Raw genomic sequence first — 15,848 nt, 5'->3', positions numbered from 1 at the left:
ATAACATATTATGTTTCAACCAAGAAATGATACTTGCCGGCCATGATATTTCAGTAGCAATGTAAGTCATTTTACATATTACGGCACTCTTCTCATGATTTTGTGTAATATTTCTTTTTTCCTTTATGTTTTGATTTGTAATTTCTTTTAGCATCTTATATTCTTCTTCCAGCACCTTATTATCTGTACTTTCAAGTTTATTACCAAATTTTATCAAACACTAGAGCCTCACTGGGATTCTTTTTTTGTTCACCAATTCAAATGAAGGACACAAAAGAAAAGTGTTTCTTGTATGATATTGTTGCAAATGGTCGAATTGGAATAGATGTTAACAAGTAAGGTGTATTTCACTATCAGATTTTGTTTCTTGCCATATGTGATTTTATAATTGGTTCCTTATCCTGAAACTTGTGATATTAGTTTTGATTAAGGAAATCATTAATTTACAGGTTTGACTATATTGAACAAGATTGCCGAGCTTGTGGCCTTGGTTGCAATTCTGAATTTCAGAGGTATGTCTTGAGAATTTTCAAATTTCAGATTACCTCTTTGTTTCTATGGATTGGTTATGCAAAATGTATATCCATTATAATTTTCAATTTCATTTTGTTGCTTGCAGGTTAATGGAATGCATGCGGGTGATAGATGATGAAATATGCTCTTGTGCCAAGGAGTGTTAGTATTTTATTGATATGTTAAGTTTTGCATGGTTACTTCTTGTTTGTGTTTTTTCTTCAACTTATGTCTGAATAAATTGCCTAGATCTTACTGTCCACAAACTGTTTACCACCCGGGCTGATCTCTATCGAACAGTATATATGCATGCAAAAGTTGAGGTATATAGAATTCCTACATTATTGTTCCCACAGTACTTATTTTCTAATTGAAAATATTCATATTAGTACAACTTTGTCAAACTGTGCTGCTGTAATCTGTTGCTGAATCTATTTAAAGTTTTAAACCTACTAACCGATGATATTCATCTTCAGGCAATGGAGCTCATGTTTGTAGATGCACTTCTAAAAGCAAACAGTTTTCTGAAAAGAAGAGTTTTAGAGATTGAGGTTGAAGAAATTCATAGTCCTACCTCTTCAACACAAGTAATATGCATGGCCCACCATTAGGCCCAATCATCTTCGTCACAATTCAGTTAGATCTTTGTAAATATAATGTGTAATTACTATGTTCCCTAATTTATCTAATGTTCTTCATGAAAATGCGTTGGTTATGATAATGTACAAACGCCATTTTCCATATTGAGAATCTTTTCTTTTTTAATTTTCTTTTCTTTTTTGCCTTTTAATATTAAAAAAATAAGAAAAAAGAGAGAAAAACATGACAATGATTGCCCTTTGACAAAGAGTGTATTGTCAAAAGCTATGGATGAAGGCTTTTAGTCATTCATCTTGAATGACATACAAACATTCAGCAAGCAATTGGGAGAAGGAATGAATAAGTGCAGAGATCCCCTATCATTTTCTATCAAACAAGAATGAAGATTAGTCTAGGTTTAATAGCAAGCAATTGGGATCCATTTTAGAAAAATCTTATTAGCCTAATCACATTCTCTAATTCCTCTTAATTCTAAGGCTAATTGCGGCTTGGGTTTAATACAAATTGCAGGCCCAAATCCGCTCTTTGGATCTTTAAAATCATCAGTTTTGATCTTGGGAAGATCAAGTGATACATGGATTGGAGGAGAAGGAATGCTCCATGCCATATACTTTAAGAAAGAGAATCAAGGAAAGTGGACCTTGTCCTACAAGAACAGATACGTTGAATCAGAGATGTACAAGCTTGAGAAAGAGAGGAAGAGGCCCTCTTTTCTTCCTGCAATTGAAGGGGATTCTCCAGCAATCCTAGTTGCTTATTTACTAAATCAGGTAAGGCAATTATTTCTTCTAAATTAGGCCATGGATCTATTTGAAACGGTGGAAATAAATCGTGTAAGGTTGTTAAAATTCACGTTCGTGATTAATTAAATCAAGTCCCAGTTAATAATATTGTATTCATTATCTTTTTTTGGAGGCAAATCATCTTTCCAGCCTGAGTGGCTGCTACAGTTGGATATAGACTCATTGACTTGAAGCCGATTTATTTATTTATTTTATTTCTCTGCTTTAGGTAAAAGATACAGTAGAAGTGGATTTTTTATCTCCTTCTCATGATTCCAAGTATTTTCGTCATCTCCTTATATAGCTGAATCGATTTTAGAATTTTCTTCTTTTCATTTTTCCTGCAATTTTATATGATGAACTGTCATTGTGTTTCATCTTTTCAATTTTGATCAATTTTTTGTTGTTCCACTTCTTGGAATTTGAGAATCAAGGAATATCTTCTCTTCTTGAGGTGAATGTGTATCATGTTTGGAGCTAAAATGCAAACCACATTTTTGGAGGCAAGTGGCTATCTATGAAATATAGAGCACGGCTGATGGTATGTTTATCTTTTCGGTATGCTTCGCTTATCCTATGACTTTAATTCTAATTAGGTGCTTGTGGATTGTGTATTTTACTAACTGTTTGTTGTTTTGATCAATCTGCACTTTTTTCTTGTTTTCTATTCTCTTCCTTTGTATATTTTCTCATGCTCGTTTTGGGCTTCTGCATTTTGGATTGTGTATTTTTTATATTTTTTCTTGTTTTTTATTCTCTTCCTTTGTATATTTTGTAGATTTTACAAACTGTCGGTGGCTGTTATTCCTTTGGTGTATGTCTTTGGATTCATGAAGTTAGCGAGTTGACACTATAAGAAAACTGGACTTTACCGGCGGTTTTAACTGCCGTTAAAGATCCAAAAGGTAAAATTGACGTCGGTAAATCCTTTGCTGGCGGTCAGAGACCTTTACCCGCGGTTGTTCTGGACACCTAAAGCTACGGGTTAAATCGGTAGCCATAGGTCTCAAGGCTTCCAAAACTCCGTAGCCATAGACAAAATCTTTCTCATTAAAAGAAAAAAAGAAAGAATATAAAAGGTGATGTGATCCTATGCCCTACCAAGTAGTCTGCACTCATCTATCACATCTTCAATAGTCATACTCTTGGAGTTCCTTCGATCTTGGAATTCATTAGCAATATGAGCTTCTCCCATTTTCATAGCTATCTCCCTTTTCTCATAATAGCTTGCACTTCTATGTCTATTTCCCTTCTCCTCAGGTCATCTTTTGTGGGCAAAAACCTGCAGTTTGATATTGCACACAAGATGGGGTCAGATAGAATGTTCTGAATATCTGGATCCTACATTGCCTTTGCCTGCAAAGAAGGAAACATAAGTATAAATACATACCTTATAAAGCACTCCTAAGGTAAAGACAAAAATGACTAATATTGGTAAAACCAAACTGACCTGTCTCTCTTGCAATTCCTCCAGACTGAAAAATTATCATACATTAGGATCAAGCATATCCACCAACTCATATTGAACACCTATTCAGAAGAACGAAAGTGTTAACTTATCAAATAAGGAAAGAATAACTTAAACTTTCATAATCTTATGCAAATGATCCAGCCATACTCTCGGAATCATTATGAAAAAAACCACTTTTGATTCTGTGATTTCGCCATAGACAGCATGCTCCTTTGCTACAGCAACTAATTGAGCACTTATGCATGCTTTTAATCCTTTAAGATGATTGCCTATCAATAAGAATCCTTTCTTTGATAGTTCTGATTTATATGAGCTGTTAAAATCAAAGGGTGTGTAAATCAAGTTACCCAGGAATGATCCTTTCAGCAGCAATGTATATGAGAGAAATTGATGCAACACCTGCAACATTACATGGACCACATGTTCAGATGGTAAGTTAACTGCACATATATATAAATATAGATGTTGGAAGGAAATGCTTGAACAATGACGCATAGGAATAACTTGATTCTGAAATTGCTGCAAGATATCCATTCCGGGATGTCTCTAATAGAGGTTTACATTTAGAAAATAAGAAATAAGAAAAATCAGGATTCACAGTAGTTTTCAGAAAACAAAATCTAGTGTCAACTACCATTCAAAACAGGGCATCACCAAGTTTTAGGAAGTCAAAATCTATGCTGAGATTCATCTATCCTGTCAAGGAACAAAGAAATAGATATTTTTGTTGAACTGGCACTCCGGAATAAAACCTTTTGTCTACATTTATGTCTGATGATGACAAAATGTTCTCACATGTTATGAGATAAGAGCTGCAAAATGAATAAGGACATCGTAGCACCAATAAAAAAATTTTTTATTTTAGTCAACATTAAAAGTAGCTACAATACAAGCAGATATATAGATCTACACAGCCAGTGAAAAGAATAATTCCTTCAAGCATTTGTTTGCATGTGCAAGGAAATTACAACAATGGAAGCATCCAGAAAACAAGTAACTATGAACTACACAGATGAAACATTCCTATTTAAGTTGATATTCAGTTTCAAAAACATACAACCCAATTTCATTATGCTGTAAAGGAATAGGCACTACACAGCTGCATTTTGCAAGCAAGGCATTGGAAACATGATATACGTCACACAAGATGCAGACGGCTAAATATCGAATGCGAAACATCGAACCCTTGTCATGGTTTTTTACCTGTTCTGAGGGTCCTTCCATTTCAATCTACCATGGAAGCTTTTGATGGTGAAAGACAGTACTTTGATGAAGTTATAGAGTCCATCTCCAAGGATGAGAGGTATGGAAATAAAGACATGCAAACCCAACCAGTAATTCATGGTAGAATGAGAAAAAGAGAATGGTTGGTGACTTAAATCAATGATGCTGATGCTAATGATGATGTGTTTCAAAGAACAAATGCAGTCAACTACAACATTCAGAAATTGAAATTTGCATTGGTTATCTTTAGGCTGTGTTTGGATGCACTATTCAATTGGATTGCATAGCTATTCAACAAGAGGAAATGATGAAGTAGAAGGCCTCAAATGCATCTCTATTCCCTTCGACGTCCAACTTGAAACTACCCCATGATCATTTCCACTTTGTCGAACTAATCGCAGTTCGATGCAGTTAGAAATCTACAAAACTGCTTCGAAGGAACACCTGAAATTTTTATAGCTTCCTTGATCAGACAAGAAGAGAATTGTAACAGACACGGGCAATGATTTACAGTTTTATCCCAAACCTTAAATAGAAAGGTAGAAAAGCAACCAATTCATGGTGGTTTTGCTATTGAGAATGTATGTTATAAGAACATACACAACAGGTGCAATGATCAGAGATGAGATAAGGTGCTGACTCTTGGATTTCCTTATCTACTTGCTTTGCTAATTCCCTAGTTGGTGCTAGAACCAAAAAATGAGGAAGACGACCCGATCGCCTTCAAACAAACAAAGAGGTAAAATTGTGATCCAGGGGAAATAATAGGAACTAGATTAGCTTCTTTTTTTTTTTTTTTGGTAAATTTATTTTAAAAGGCAAGAAAGAACAAAAGAAATAACCTAGAAAGATTTCTTCCTTCATCATCCATGGTGAGGCGTTTAATAATTGGGATTCCAAAGGCCAATGACTTCCCTGTCCTTGTCTTTGCACAAGCGATGAGATCTCGACCTTCCAAGGCAGGAAGTAACACAGCTCTCTAAATAAAAAGTAAAGCGGATAAGAAGGCAATACTAAGGCAAACGTAGACTAACAAAATACATATGTAAATTGCTAAGAAGACCATATCAGAGAATCTTAAATAGGTATACTCTCAAAGATCAAATAGCAATGAAATAACTACTTTGCAGTGGGGGAGAAGAGAGACATAGTTGGGAGATTTGGAAAGAGAGACATAGTTGTGTCTTTGATCACACAAGTAACAGGCTTCAATCACTGATATGATACAGCCCCACGTCTGCGTATATTGCCCTGTAACTGCCCCTTCAAATGGTGATATACTTCGACACCCATCTTCAGGGCTTCCTTGAAAGTGGATGCCCCAACAGGAAAGATCATAAACTTCTATAAAATAAAAAAAATTAAAAAGAAAAAGAAAAAATATACACAGGAAAGATCATGAGTTCTCAATGGACTCCTCACTACCCATACACATCAAGCAAACATTAGGAAGAATCAGGGATCTCTGAAGGTTATCAACAGTTGGCACCCTCTTCTGACCCACCAACCAACTAAAACATTGTCAATAGAAGTAGAAGAAGAAAGAAGTTATCTAGATCTTGAGCTTTTACTTTTAAATTCAGTCTTGAGCTTTTACTTTTATCTAGATCTTGTACCCGGTGTCACTTTTAGAGAAAAGGTTACAAGGTAAGAGCATCAAAGATTCTCTCCCTTTTCTTTATAGGCAGGTTACATTTTCTGTTTCCCCATGTTAGAGGTACTTAAAACCAAAGAGAGGTTGCGATTGTTGAATTCAATAAAATATTTATAATTCAGAGAAGCACAGATGATAATGATGATTGCAAAACAGGATTAAAAAAGCCAACCCTAATCCAGAATTCATGTGACTGGCACAACAGGATTCAGGAAACATACCACAAAATCGCTGGCGGCTCCTTCTTTTTCAGAAGAGTAAGAAAGGAGGTTATGATGATGATGAAATAAGCTCTGCCATTAAAATGTAGTAAAGAACTAAGAAAACTAGCCAGTCCACCTTAGAATCACCCCTGCAGTGTGAAATCTGGACCCTTAAATACCCCAGCATCTGTACAGTGGCCTTAGCCCAACCAAAAAAAGGGGTACTCCAAATTCCTATTTAAGAATGAAATCAGAGCTTCTTAAAGGATTTTATCTTAAGCAATTTGAATATAGTTGGAAGTGGATGGACAGCAAACCATTATAGTCACATTTTCAGACATTAGTTTCTCACATTCTCAGAAAGCCGTTATATCTCATTCTTTAGGGCCAGATTCTCTTCACTCAAAATATGCACCTTGGCTACTAGCTCTTCACTCTTGGCCTGGCACAAGCAAGACGCAAAATATAAAAATCAGATTTTATCTATGGAAGCTGGCATGAATTTGATCTCAATTTTTGACAAGGCTCAATAGAAAGGGAACCGGCTAAATAAAAGATATGATGTGTATAAATGTTACTGAGGAAGATGATTCAAATATTTGTTGAAATCTTATTTGAATAAACAACCAGCTAAATAAAAGATATGATGTGTATAAATTACAAAAAAAAAAAGAAAAAAAAAAGAAAAGAAAAACCTTAAATGACATAGGAAAGGAACTTGCATATAAGAAAACATGTGAGATCATTTACAAATTATTCATGTACGGCTCTCAAAGCATTATATGATCCTCAACCTTAGGCTTTGCACAAAATTCCCAGGTTTTCAATTCTCAAGGACATATTTTGACAAAGGCCCTCACGTATCTAGCTTCTCCATGTTGGCATTGAGAACTAAATCCTCAGTTGGCTACAGTTAAAGATGAACTGTATAGTCCAAAGCCTCAACAAACATACATTTTGCTAAGGCTTCACAGTCCATGCATGTGGGGCACATAGTTTGGTGATTGAGTTGTTGACTTGACAGGTCCCATTGTTTATGACACCCCAAATTCTCCTAGATTGGAAGATCCTCGCCATTTAATTTGGTTTTCTTTCAGTTGGATTTGGACCGTTGACACAATTTTATCTTAACCACCTATTTCTATGCACCCAATCATATGGGGTTTTTGGACATATCCAATCCACAGGGGCCACATCAGATCAACAGTCTGGATCACCAAACCACAGGCACCACATGTATGAGGTTGGGAGCCTGAGCAAACTGTAGATTTGTTGAGACTCATAAATTAGTACTTTCTTGAGAAGAGCTCATCAATTAATACTCAATGGTTACTTTGTTTGAGTAGTGAGGGAATCAATTGCAATCTGATCATGCCTTGAGGGAAGCAATTGCAAACAACATGAAAGCCAAATAAACTTGAAACTGTCTCATGACAGGTTACTTTCTTTGGATGAAAACAGAGCCAAATACTTGAAAACACAGTCATACAACCTCCCTCCCAAGAACTGAGCAACCTCGGGATGCTTCACCTGTCCAATATGAAAGCAGAAAAACAGTCATACACCATTCCCTCCAAGACAACTAGGTCTGCATCCTGGATTCCACCATTCCCATGGTTATAGATAACTGCCAGGAATCTAGCGAGTCCCTATTTGTTAGATGCCTAAAAAATGAGTTGATATCATTTTAGCTAACAGTAATTATATATTAGAAATCTTGATTTCTATTAATGCATTAGAGATCAAGATCTTTAATATCTAGAACAATCATGAGATAGTAATAGATTCCAAATACCATCAAAAGTATTTGCATACCACCTTGTTCTTGAAAGAGAATATGATTGCACTAGCATGTTCTGTCTCATTTCCAACTATTGGTAGCAAAATTATACTAATGAAGCGGACAAAAATACCCCAAGATTCAGACGCAGCCTGATTAAGCAAGCAAGTCTTCTCAGTTCATTTAATTCAGCTATAATACTGACAAAGTTGGGCAAAGAAATGTATTGAAAACCAAAACAGTTGATTGAGTTATTCTGGATGCGTGGCTTTCCTCCAATGGATGTTTATGATTTGGAGGGATGTTACTGCAATGTGCACGCTTCATGGAATTTCATGAAGTACTAACTATGACATCCCCATTGTACATGTGATTCATGTCTATGGTTATCAAGACTGTTGATATCATGGGCCATCGTCCACAAGTCAAGGCAACTAGAAACCCATTCATGACATATAGATGGAAGATTAACAAAAGTTTGTATAAAAAATGAGCACTTGTCTACATTCAATTGGAAAACCAATAAAGATTGGGGCTATTGGATCATCCAAAAACAAACTTCAGGGAACTGAAAAGATCTTTTAGTGCTGTGACTGGAAAAGAGACAGTGAATCAGCAAATATTCTTTGGCATTTTCAAAATCATGTTGTCTAAAAGTCTTGGGCATGGTGCCAGATCATAAAGTCCAGTTTCAAAGTGAAGAAAAAAGACTAATAGCCACATATCATCTCTTTTATATGGGATTTGCAGTTTTATTTCACAGAGCAACAATGTTAAACATAACAATATGAAGGCCATTTCTTACTTGTTCCACTTTACTACCATTTTCACACCCAGCTCCAGCCATGACTATTTTAACTGCTGCTGCATCAACATCCGCCTTTCATATTGTGCACGAGATGGCAAACCTCGTATTAAAAAAATAAAATAAAATAAAAATGCCAATTACCGAAAATCCAAAAACACAATGTAATACACTATTACTCACTGTCAATGGACCATGCCCAAAAATGGTTACAGTCTCTCAACCTGGAAGAGCCTGGCTCATCCTCAATGTGTGCATTAATTAATGGACATGGTAGGATTTCCCTCACCTAAAATGTCCTCTTATAATGAGAAATGCATGTTTTTTAGGACAAATTCTAAGTTATCTTCACTTCATCCTTTAGGTGTGTCTGCAGCAGCTGTGGGCATCTTTCTCATATGCCTCTTCTTCTTCCTCTCTCGAGTCATCTCCTCGGGCAACTCTGGACAGAAATTCTGGCTGGATAATCCAATTTTCATTTGGAAAAAGAGAACAAAAGATGCCCATAACGTGGAGGAATTTCTAAAGAATTATGGATCACTCATTCTACAAAGATATAGGTATTCTGAAATCAAGAAGATAACCAATTCACTTCAAAGGGTTTGAAATATATTGTCAAAAAATTTGCCATAACTATCTTTTTTCCTTTTTCTGATGAGTAATCAGAGATTTCTTTTTACCACGACTATCAAAGAGTTTAAACCAAAAAATTAGTCTTAAAACACGACTATCAAAGGTGTTGGCTAACTACGAATAAATGATCATGCTCTGTGTTTCTACTGGCTTTCATTTCTGTTCAACAGAATGCACAATCAGATTAGCGGCAAATCTATTGCTCCATACCAGATAGTTTATTTTCAACAGAATGTACAAGCAGATTAGCGACAAACGTATTGCTCCATACCAGATAGTTTATTTTCAACAGAATGCACAAGTAGATTAGTGACAAATTAATGTATTGCTTCATACCAAATAGTTTATTTCCGTACAAAATTTCTGACGAACTATGGCATATTTAAACCCGTTAGTAGGTAAGTAGGTAGCTAGCTAGATGTAGATAGATGGATAGATAAACAGAGAGAGAGAGAGAGAGAGAGAGAGAGAGAGAGAGAGAGAGAGAGAGAGAGAGAGAGATTAAATTCTCACCATTTCTAGTGCCCCTCTGATAACTCCACTCAAGATGTTGCAATAATATAGGCCTTGGCATGTATCAGGAAGCTCAACAAAGTCTACCTGAGGGTTGTCCTCCAAAACAAGAGGGTAATATTCGTATAAACAAAATAAGCATCTCTAAAAAAGAAAAAGAAAAAGAAAAACTAAGTAACTTTGTAGCATCCTGCTATTTAACAATTTGATGGATCGTAGCTATCAGAAAGTTTGAATGTTGGTCAGTGTATGGTTATAAAATATATGGATATATATGGGTGATGTGCTTCATATATATGGATATCATATCATATAGTGTAAATGTGTAATAGAATTAATTAATGTGTACTTTATATTTCGTTATACGTGATTGCATATGATTTTATTTATTTTTTAATGGAATATGATTGCATAAATTCCCAAATCCATGATGCCTATCAAATAAATAAATAAAATAAGAGTACATATCAGATTCCTTCACAAAAACAGCTGTAGAAAGCAACCACCCAACCACAATAGTGGAAAGAATGAATTATCAGAGTTCCGAGCATAAGAAATAAAGCAGCAAAAACAGATAAAGCAGTGCCATGGCTACTCGTGCAAGGTATCCATCCAAATCTTACTCTCCCCAGAGTAGCATGTCCGCACATGATTCTACCTGTTCATCCATCCATATTTAGTTGTGCCAAGGCCCGAGAATCAGGCTGGTGGTATGTCATCAGGTGGGTAGCATGTGTACATTGAATGCGCACAACATGCCAATTTTTGAACTTTTCATTTCTTTCATACAAGTGTGGCACCTGACCTTCAGGTTGGCTTGGTATTTTGGGCCACAGTTGTGCCCACCAGATGAATTGCCTGGATTTCACACACACCAGATTGGCACATGCATTGAGACTGATGGATACACTCAGAGTAGCAATAGCATTTCGCAAACAGAATGCTAAAGAATGAACTTGAGAAGTACAGTTATCACCAGCCACTTCATCTATGTAAATCAAAGTCCTAGAATCATGAGTAAATCAAGAAACCTTTTGTGTTTCCATCTCCAAAGATCTTAACTCTCTCTTGGAGGCGTATTAAGACCTGGTTGCGCAAGTGATGGAAGTAAATATCTTGTGAAGAAGTTGCAAGAGATGTAGGTGTATGGAATGCCTTCCTTTCCTATAACAAGTGTTCGAAATATCGATACTATCGGCCGATATTATCGTTATCGCACCCCTGTGAGATGAAACCCTCGCGATAACCCCCAGAAGACACCAAAAAACCCAAAATCCAAATATCGGCCGATATATCGTCGATATGGCCACAACCGACTATAAAAAGCTGCGTATATGTGAAGAATTTTTTTTTAAAAAAAAAAAGAATAAAAAAAGAAGAGAAATCGGAGAGTACCTGTAGGCTGCAGCGAAGATCAGTAATCGGAGGTGGGCCATTCGACATTGGAGAGTGTCTGTGGGAATTTTTCCGAGATTTCGGCGAGAAATCAGGCCGGATTGAGAAAACCTCGCCGCGAACGTCGCTCCGGAACGCATGCATTCGTGAAGGAGAGGGAATGTGAAGGAGAGGGGCACAGTCGTGCGGATGGGTGAAAATGGATCGCGCGTATGAGTTAAAAGGATAACGTGATGCGTACTGAGCTACTCAGTAAACTCTCATCGTAATGAGTAAACTTTGTTGGGCGCACTATGAATTCATGTGGTTTATCCTCACCGTCCATACGTTTTTCCAGATCATTTTAGGGGTTGAGCCCAAAACTACAGTATATCAAAAGCTCAAGTAGACCATACCAAAGGAAACAGTGGAAGTATTGATTTCCACCGTTGAAACATTTCTAAGGCCCCGGTGATGTTTATTTGTCATCCAAACTGTTCATAAGATCACGCAGACATGAATGAATGGAAAACACAAATATCATCTTGATCTAAAACTTCTGTGGGCCTCGAGAACTTTTCAATGGTAGACTTCAATTCACACTATTTCTGGTGGTGTGGTCCACTTAAAATTTGGATATGATTAAATTTTGGTTTAAAGCCCTAAAATTATATGATAAAGCTGATGTACGAAGTTGATATAGTGCATGAATGACAGTGGGCCCCACAGAGTTTACTCAGTATGCTGAGTGACTCAGTACGCAATCCGCTTCGTGATAATCCGATCGGTGCGTGGTGCGTTACTCAGTACGCTCTTATGGTGCTCATTAAACTCACTTGGGCCCACCTTTAATGTATGTGGTTCATCCACGCCGTCCATCCGTTTTTACTGTTCATTTTAGGTGTTGAGCCCAAAATTAAACCATATCCACAACTCAAGTGGACCACATTACAAGAAACAATGTTGAATGAGCGTTGACCATTAAAAACGTTTTGGGAGCCATAAAAGCTTTGGATCAACCTGATATTTATTTCCCTTCATTTGGGTCTTTAGGACCCAATCAACAGATGATGTCAAATAAACAGTACAGTGGGCCTTAGGAGGATTTTAATGGTGGATATCCAATCATTATTGTTTTCCTGTGGTGTGGTCCACCTACGATTTACATCCCTCTAATTTTTTGTATCAATCCCTAAAACGATCCGTAAAAATGAATGAACAGAATGGATGAAACAAATACATTATGGTGGGGCCCACAGAGCACCGACCAACATTAAAGCAACTGACATTTAATGCTTTGTGCATTTTAATGCAACCAAGCTTATTATTTGGTGTGGTCCACTTGAGCGTTGGATCTACCTCATTTTTGTGCTCATGCCTTGAAATAATCTAAGAAAAGGGATTGATGGCTTGGATGTACAGATACATCACGGTGGGCCCGCCCACAGAACTCCCTGTTCGGAGCTAGGGATGGGCGGGGGTAGTACGTAATCCGCATCCGCGACACGGAAGATACTGACAGGTTGCGTAGCCAAACTAGCTACTGAAGTGACGCACCAAGTTCTGTGTGGCCCACCATGATGTATGTGTTGTATCTACACCGTCCATACATTTGGCTATATCATTTTAAGGCATGACATAAAGAATTAGTCAAATCCAAATCTGGCGTGGACCCTACCACAGAAAACAGTGGGGAGAGGGACGCCCACTGTTGAAACCTTCCTAAGGTCCACTATGATGTTTATCTAAGATCCAACTTGTTTATAAGTTAAGACAGACATGAAAGAAGGGAAAAAACAAATTTCAGCTTGACTGAAAACTTTGGTGGCCTTAGAAATTTTTAATGGTGGGCGTCCCTCTCTCCACTGTTTTCTATGGTGGGGCCCACTCTAGCTTTGGATCTGACTCGTTCTTTTTCTCATGGCCTAAAATTATATCTCCAAATGGATGGACGGTGTGGATACAACACACATCATGGTGGGCCCTATAGAACTTGCTGACGTCACTTCAGGGTCCACCATGTCATTTATTTTCCATCTGACATGCTGTAAATGTAAAATCCACCAATCATCCGGTGATCCGTACATACAAAAGCTGCCTGATTAGAAAACTATGGTAGGCCACACCAATGGGAGGAATGTAAAACTGCTTCCAAATTGAGATGGAGATGATGATTACGAGCCACCACGCAACTCAATGTGGGTCTAGACCACAGCTAGTTCCCATCATTGATATGTATATTTCTCAAATTTTACTTCTTCAGTTCTTCTTTTGTTTTTCAATGAATTGGTTGTGTTTTCATACATGACTATGATATATTTATAAATATCATGCATCCAATTTAAATATAATTGCATTAGTTCAGTTAAACATCGCATAGCTTAGGACCCTATACAAAGGAAACTTATTATGTGCATATTTTTTTGAGATGTTATGATTTAAAAGTGTGTATTAAGGGCTTTTCTAACAATCCCCATAGTTTCATTAAAAATTTCAACCATTTCCTCAATGTTTCCCCATGTTTCCCAAAAAGTGCGATAAATTATGCGATACAAACGATATATCCCGTGCGATAACCGATACGTATCTGTATCCCAAGGGTGCGATACATAGTGCGGTACCGATATTTCGAACACTGCCTATAACACGTCGGATCTTTGATTTCTTTGCACAGAAGCAATAGTCAAGGTCGGGAATTCGGGCTTTATCAGGATCTGCTCCAAATTCTGGTGGAATGAACCTACACAACCAATTATAGCTATTTCATCAGATCAAACAATCTTTTGCAACAGGAATTCTCTTTCATCTGTTTCTTTTTCCTGAACTTTCTCTTTTGTTTTGAAGGCAAAATGGTTTACATAATACATGAAATTAATATATGGGAACCGATCATCGAACAATGGGCAAAAGCTATCCTAATTTACTGTAATATATACATGAAATCTGGTCCGTTTATTACAATTCCATGGTTCACCAAATGCATGTTTCACTTAATATAATGTTTTTTTCCTGAAGGAACAATTTGATACCAAACATGGGATTAGATAGTCAAGATACCATGGAATTTCTAGACATACAATCATTGTGCAATAATAGTGTTAATTCTACCTAATGCAATTCCATACCATCTAATCCCACATTCCAAACAGGTACCCTCACATAGGTTGGAAGTCCCTTCTAAGTTGTAATATCCCCCTGGCTACTGCCTTTCTGTATCAGTGGAGGTGCACGTGGAATGATGGGGGGCTAGACTTCTATGATAGGTCAGCACAATTTCGAAGATGGTGATGACTCATCCTCCTCACATGCAGCACTGTGTACTACAACTATCCAGACCATTCAATTTGTGGGACACATTGTGAATGGAAAATATACTGAAAATCATGCTAATCAGAAGTAACAATAACCATCCAGTTGATAGGCATCAAATGGATTTGTTGAAATTAAAATGCTAGTGGCCCAAATTCCAAGGGCAAAAATCAGATGGTCACTATCGCTCCATCAGCAAATGCGTCAGCTTTTTGGACGGTCTGTTTTGCCACACAACTATGCCATCGTAGAGTTGAAGAGTCACAATCATTCGTTAAATGGTGGTAAACTATTATAGTAGTCCGTTGCAGGAAAAAAAAAAAAACAAACAAATAAACAAACAAACAAGAGAAAAACTAGGACTGACCTTGATGCATCCAGCTTCTTTGATAGCTTAAATGGGAAGCTTCTGATCGAGGACATTTTTGGAAGGAATGGCGCAGATCACGATTTCTACTTGCTTTATCGCTTCAACGAGACTCTCCAGATCTTGCAGCGAACCCTAATTTGAGAAAATGGAAAAAGAAAAAGAAAAGAGGAAATTAGAGAGACTAGATATTGTTTGGGAAAAATGAGAAAATTGATTTTCTCTGCTTTAGAAGTAGAAATAGAAACGAAAAGATACTGCTGATGGATTGCACCCTAGGCCACCTCGATCTTGCAACCAGCCCTGCTGCCGCCTACTAATAGACCATCATCATGTTGAATTAAATGAGAAATGAAGCATTTCCTGATGAACAAAATGCAAGAAAAAACAAACAGATCCAGGTCTAATTGCAGAGAGAGAGAGAGAGAGAGAGAGAGAGAGAGAGAGAGAGGGGAAGAAGAAGAAGAAGAATCAGAGGAAGAGGGAGACGGCGCAAGAGGGAGAGGGAGAGGGAGAGGGAGAGGCAGAGAGAGGGAGGTAGAGGGAGAGGGAGAGGGAGAGGGAGGAAGAGCGAGCGGAGAGGGAAAGCTTGAGGGAGTGGAGAGGGAGAGAGAGAGAGA

The 15,848-nt window shown here is 37.3% G+C and overlaps 1 protein-coding gene and 2 long non-coding RNA genes across 3 annotated transcripts; 2 read left to right on the top strand and 1 right to left on the bottom strand.

Moving 5' to 3' along the window:
* The first annotated feature begins 261 nt into the window (after positions 1-261).
* LOC131254935 (uncharacterized) lies at positions 262-1,163 on the top strand. The gene is made up of 5 exons (XM_058255635.1): positions 262-335; positions 450-512; positions 620-675; positions 763-836; positions 990-1,163. Exons 1-5 carry the CDS (start codon positions 262-264, stop codon positions 1,122-1,124), a joined length of 402 nt encoding a protein of 133 aa, XP_058111618.1. The 3' UTR covers positions 1,125-1,163.
* Positions 1,164-1,367: 204 nt separating this feature from the next.
* Positions 1,368-2,761, top strand: LOC131254814 (uncharacterized). Its single transcript, XR_009175896.1, has 3 exons — positions 1,368-1,883; positions 2,125-2,174; positions 2,330-2,761. It is a non-coding gene; the product is annotated as an uncharacterized LOC131254814 (long non-coding RNA).
* Positions 2,762-5,690: 2,929 nt separating this feature from the next.
* Positions 5,691-15,637, bottom strand: LOC131254813 (uncharacterized). Its single transcript, XR_009175895.1, has 4 exons — positions 15,503-15,637; positions 15,229-15,363; positions 6,765-6,889; positions 5,691-5,934 (listed from the first exon to the last, which is right to left on the bottom strand). It is a non-coding gene; the product is annotated as an uncharacterized LOC131254813 (long non-coding RNA).
* Positions 15,638-15,848: the final 211 nt, after the last annotated feature.

The sequence above is a fragment of the Magnolia sinica genome, chromosome 9 (genome assembly GCF_029962835.1).
Source record: "Magnolia sinica isolate HGM2019 chromosome 9, MsV1, whole genome shotgun sequence".
Classification (NCBI taxonomy): Eukaryota; Viridiplantae; Streptophyta; class Magnoliopsida; order Magnoliales; family Magnoliaceae; genus Magnolia; species Magnolia sinica.
Note: the sequence above shows the minus strand (reverse complement) of the source record. Positions and strands in the feature narration are given on the sequence as shown.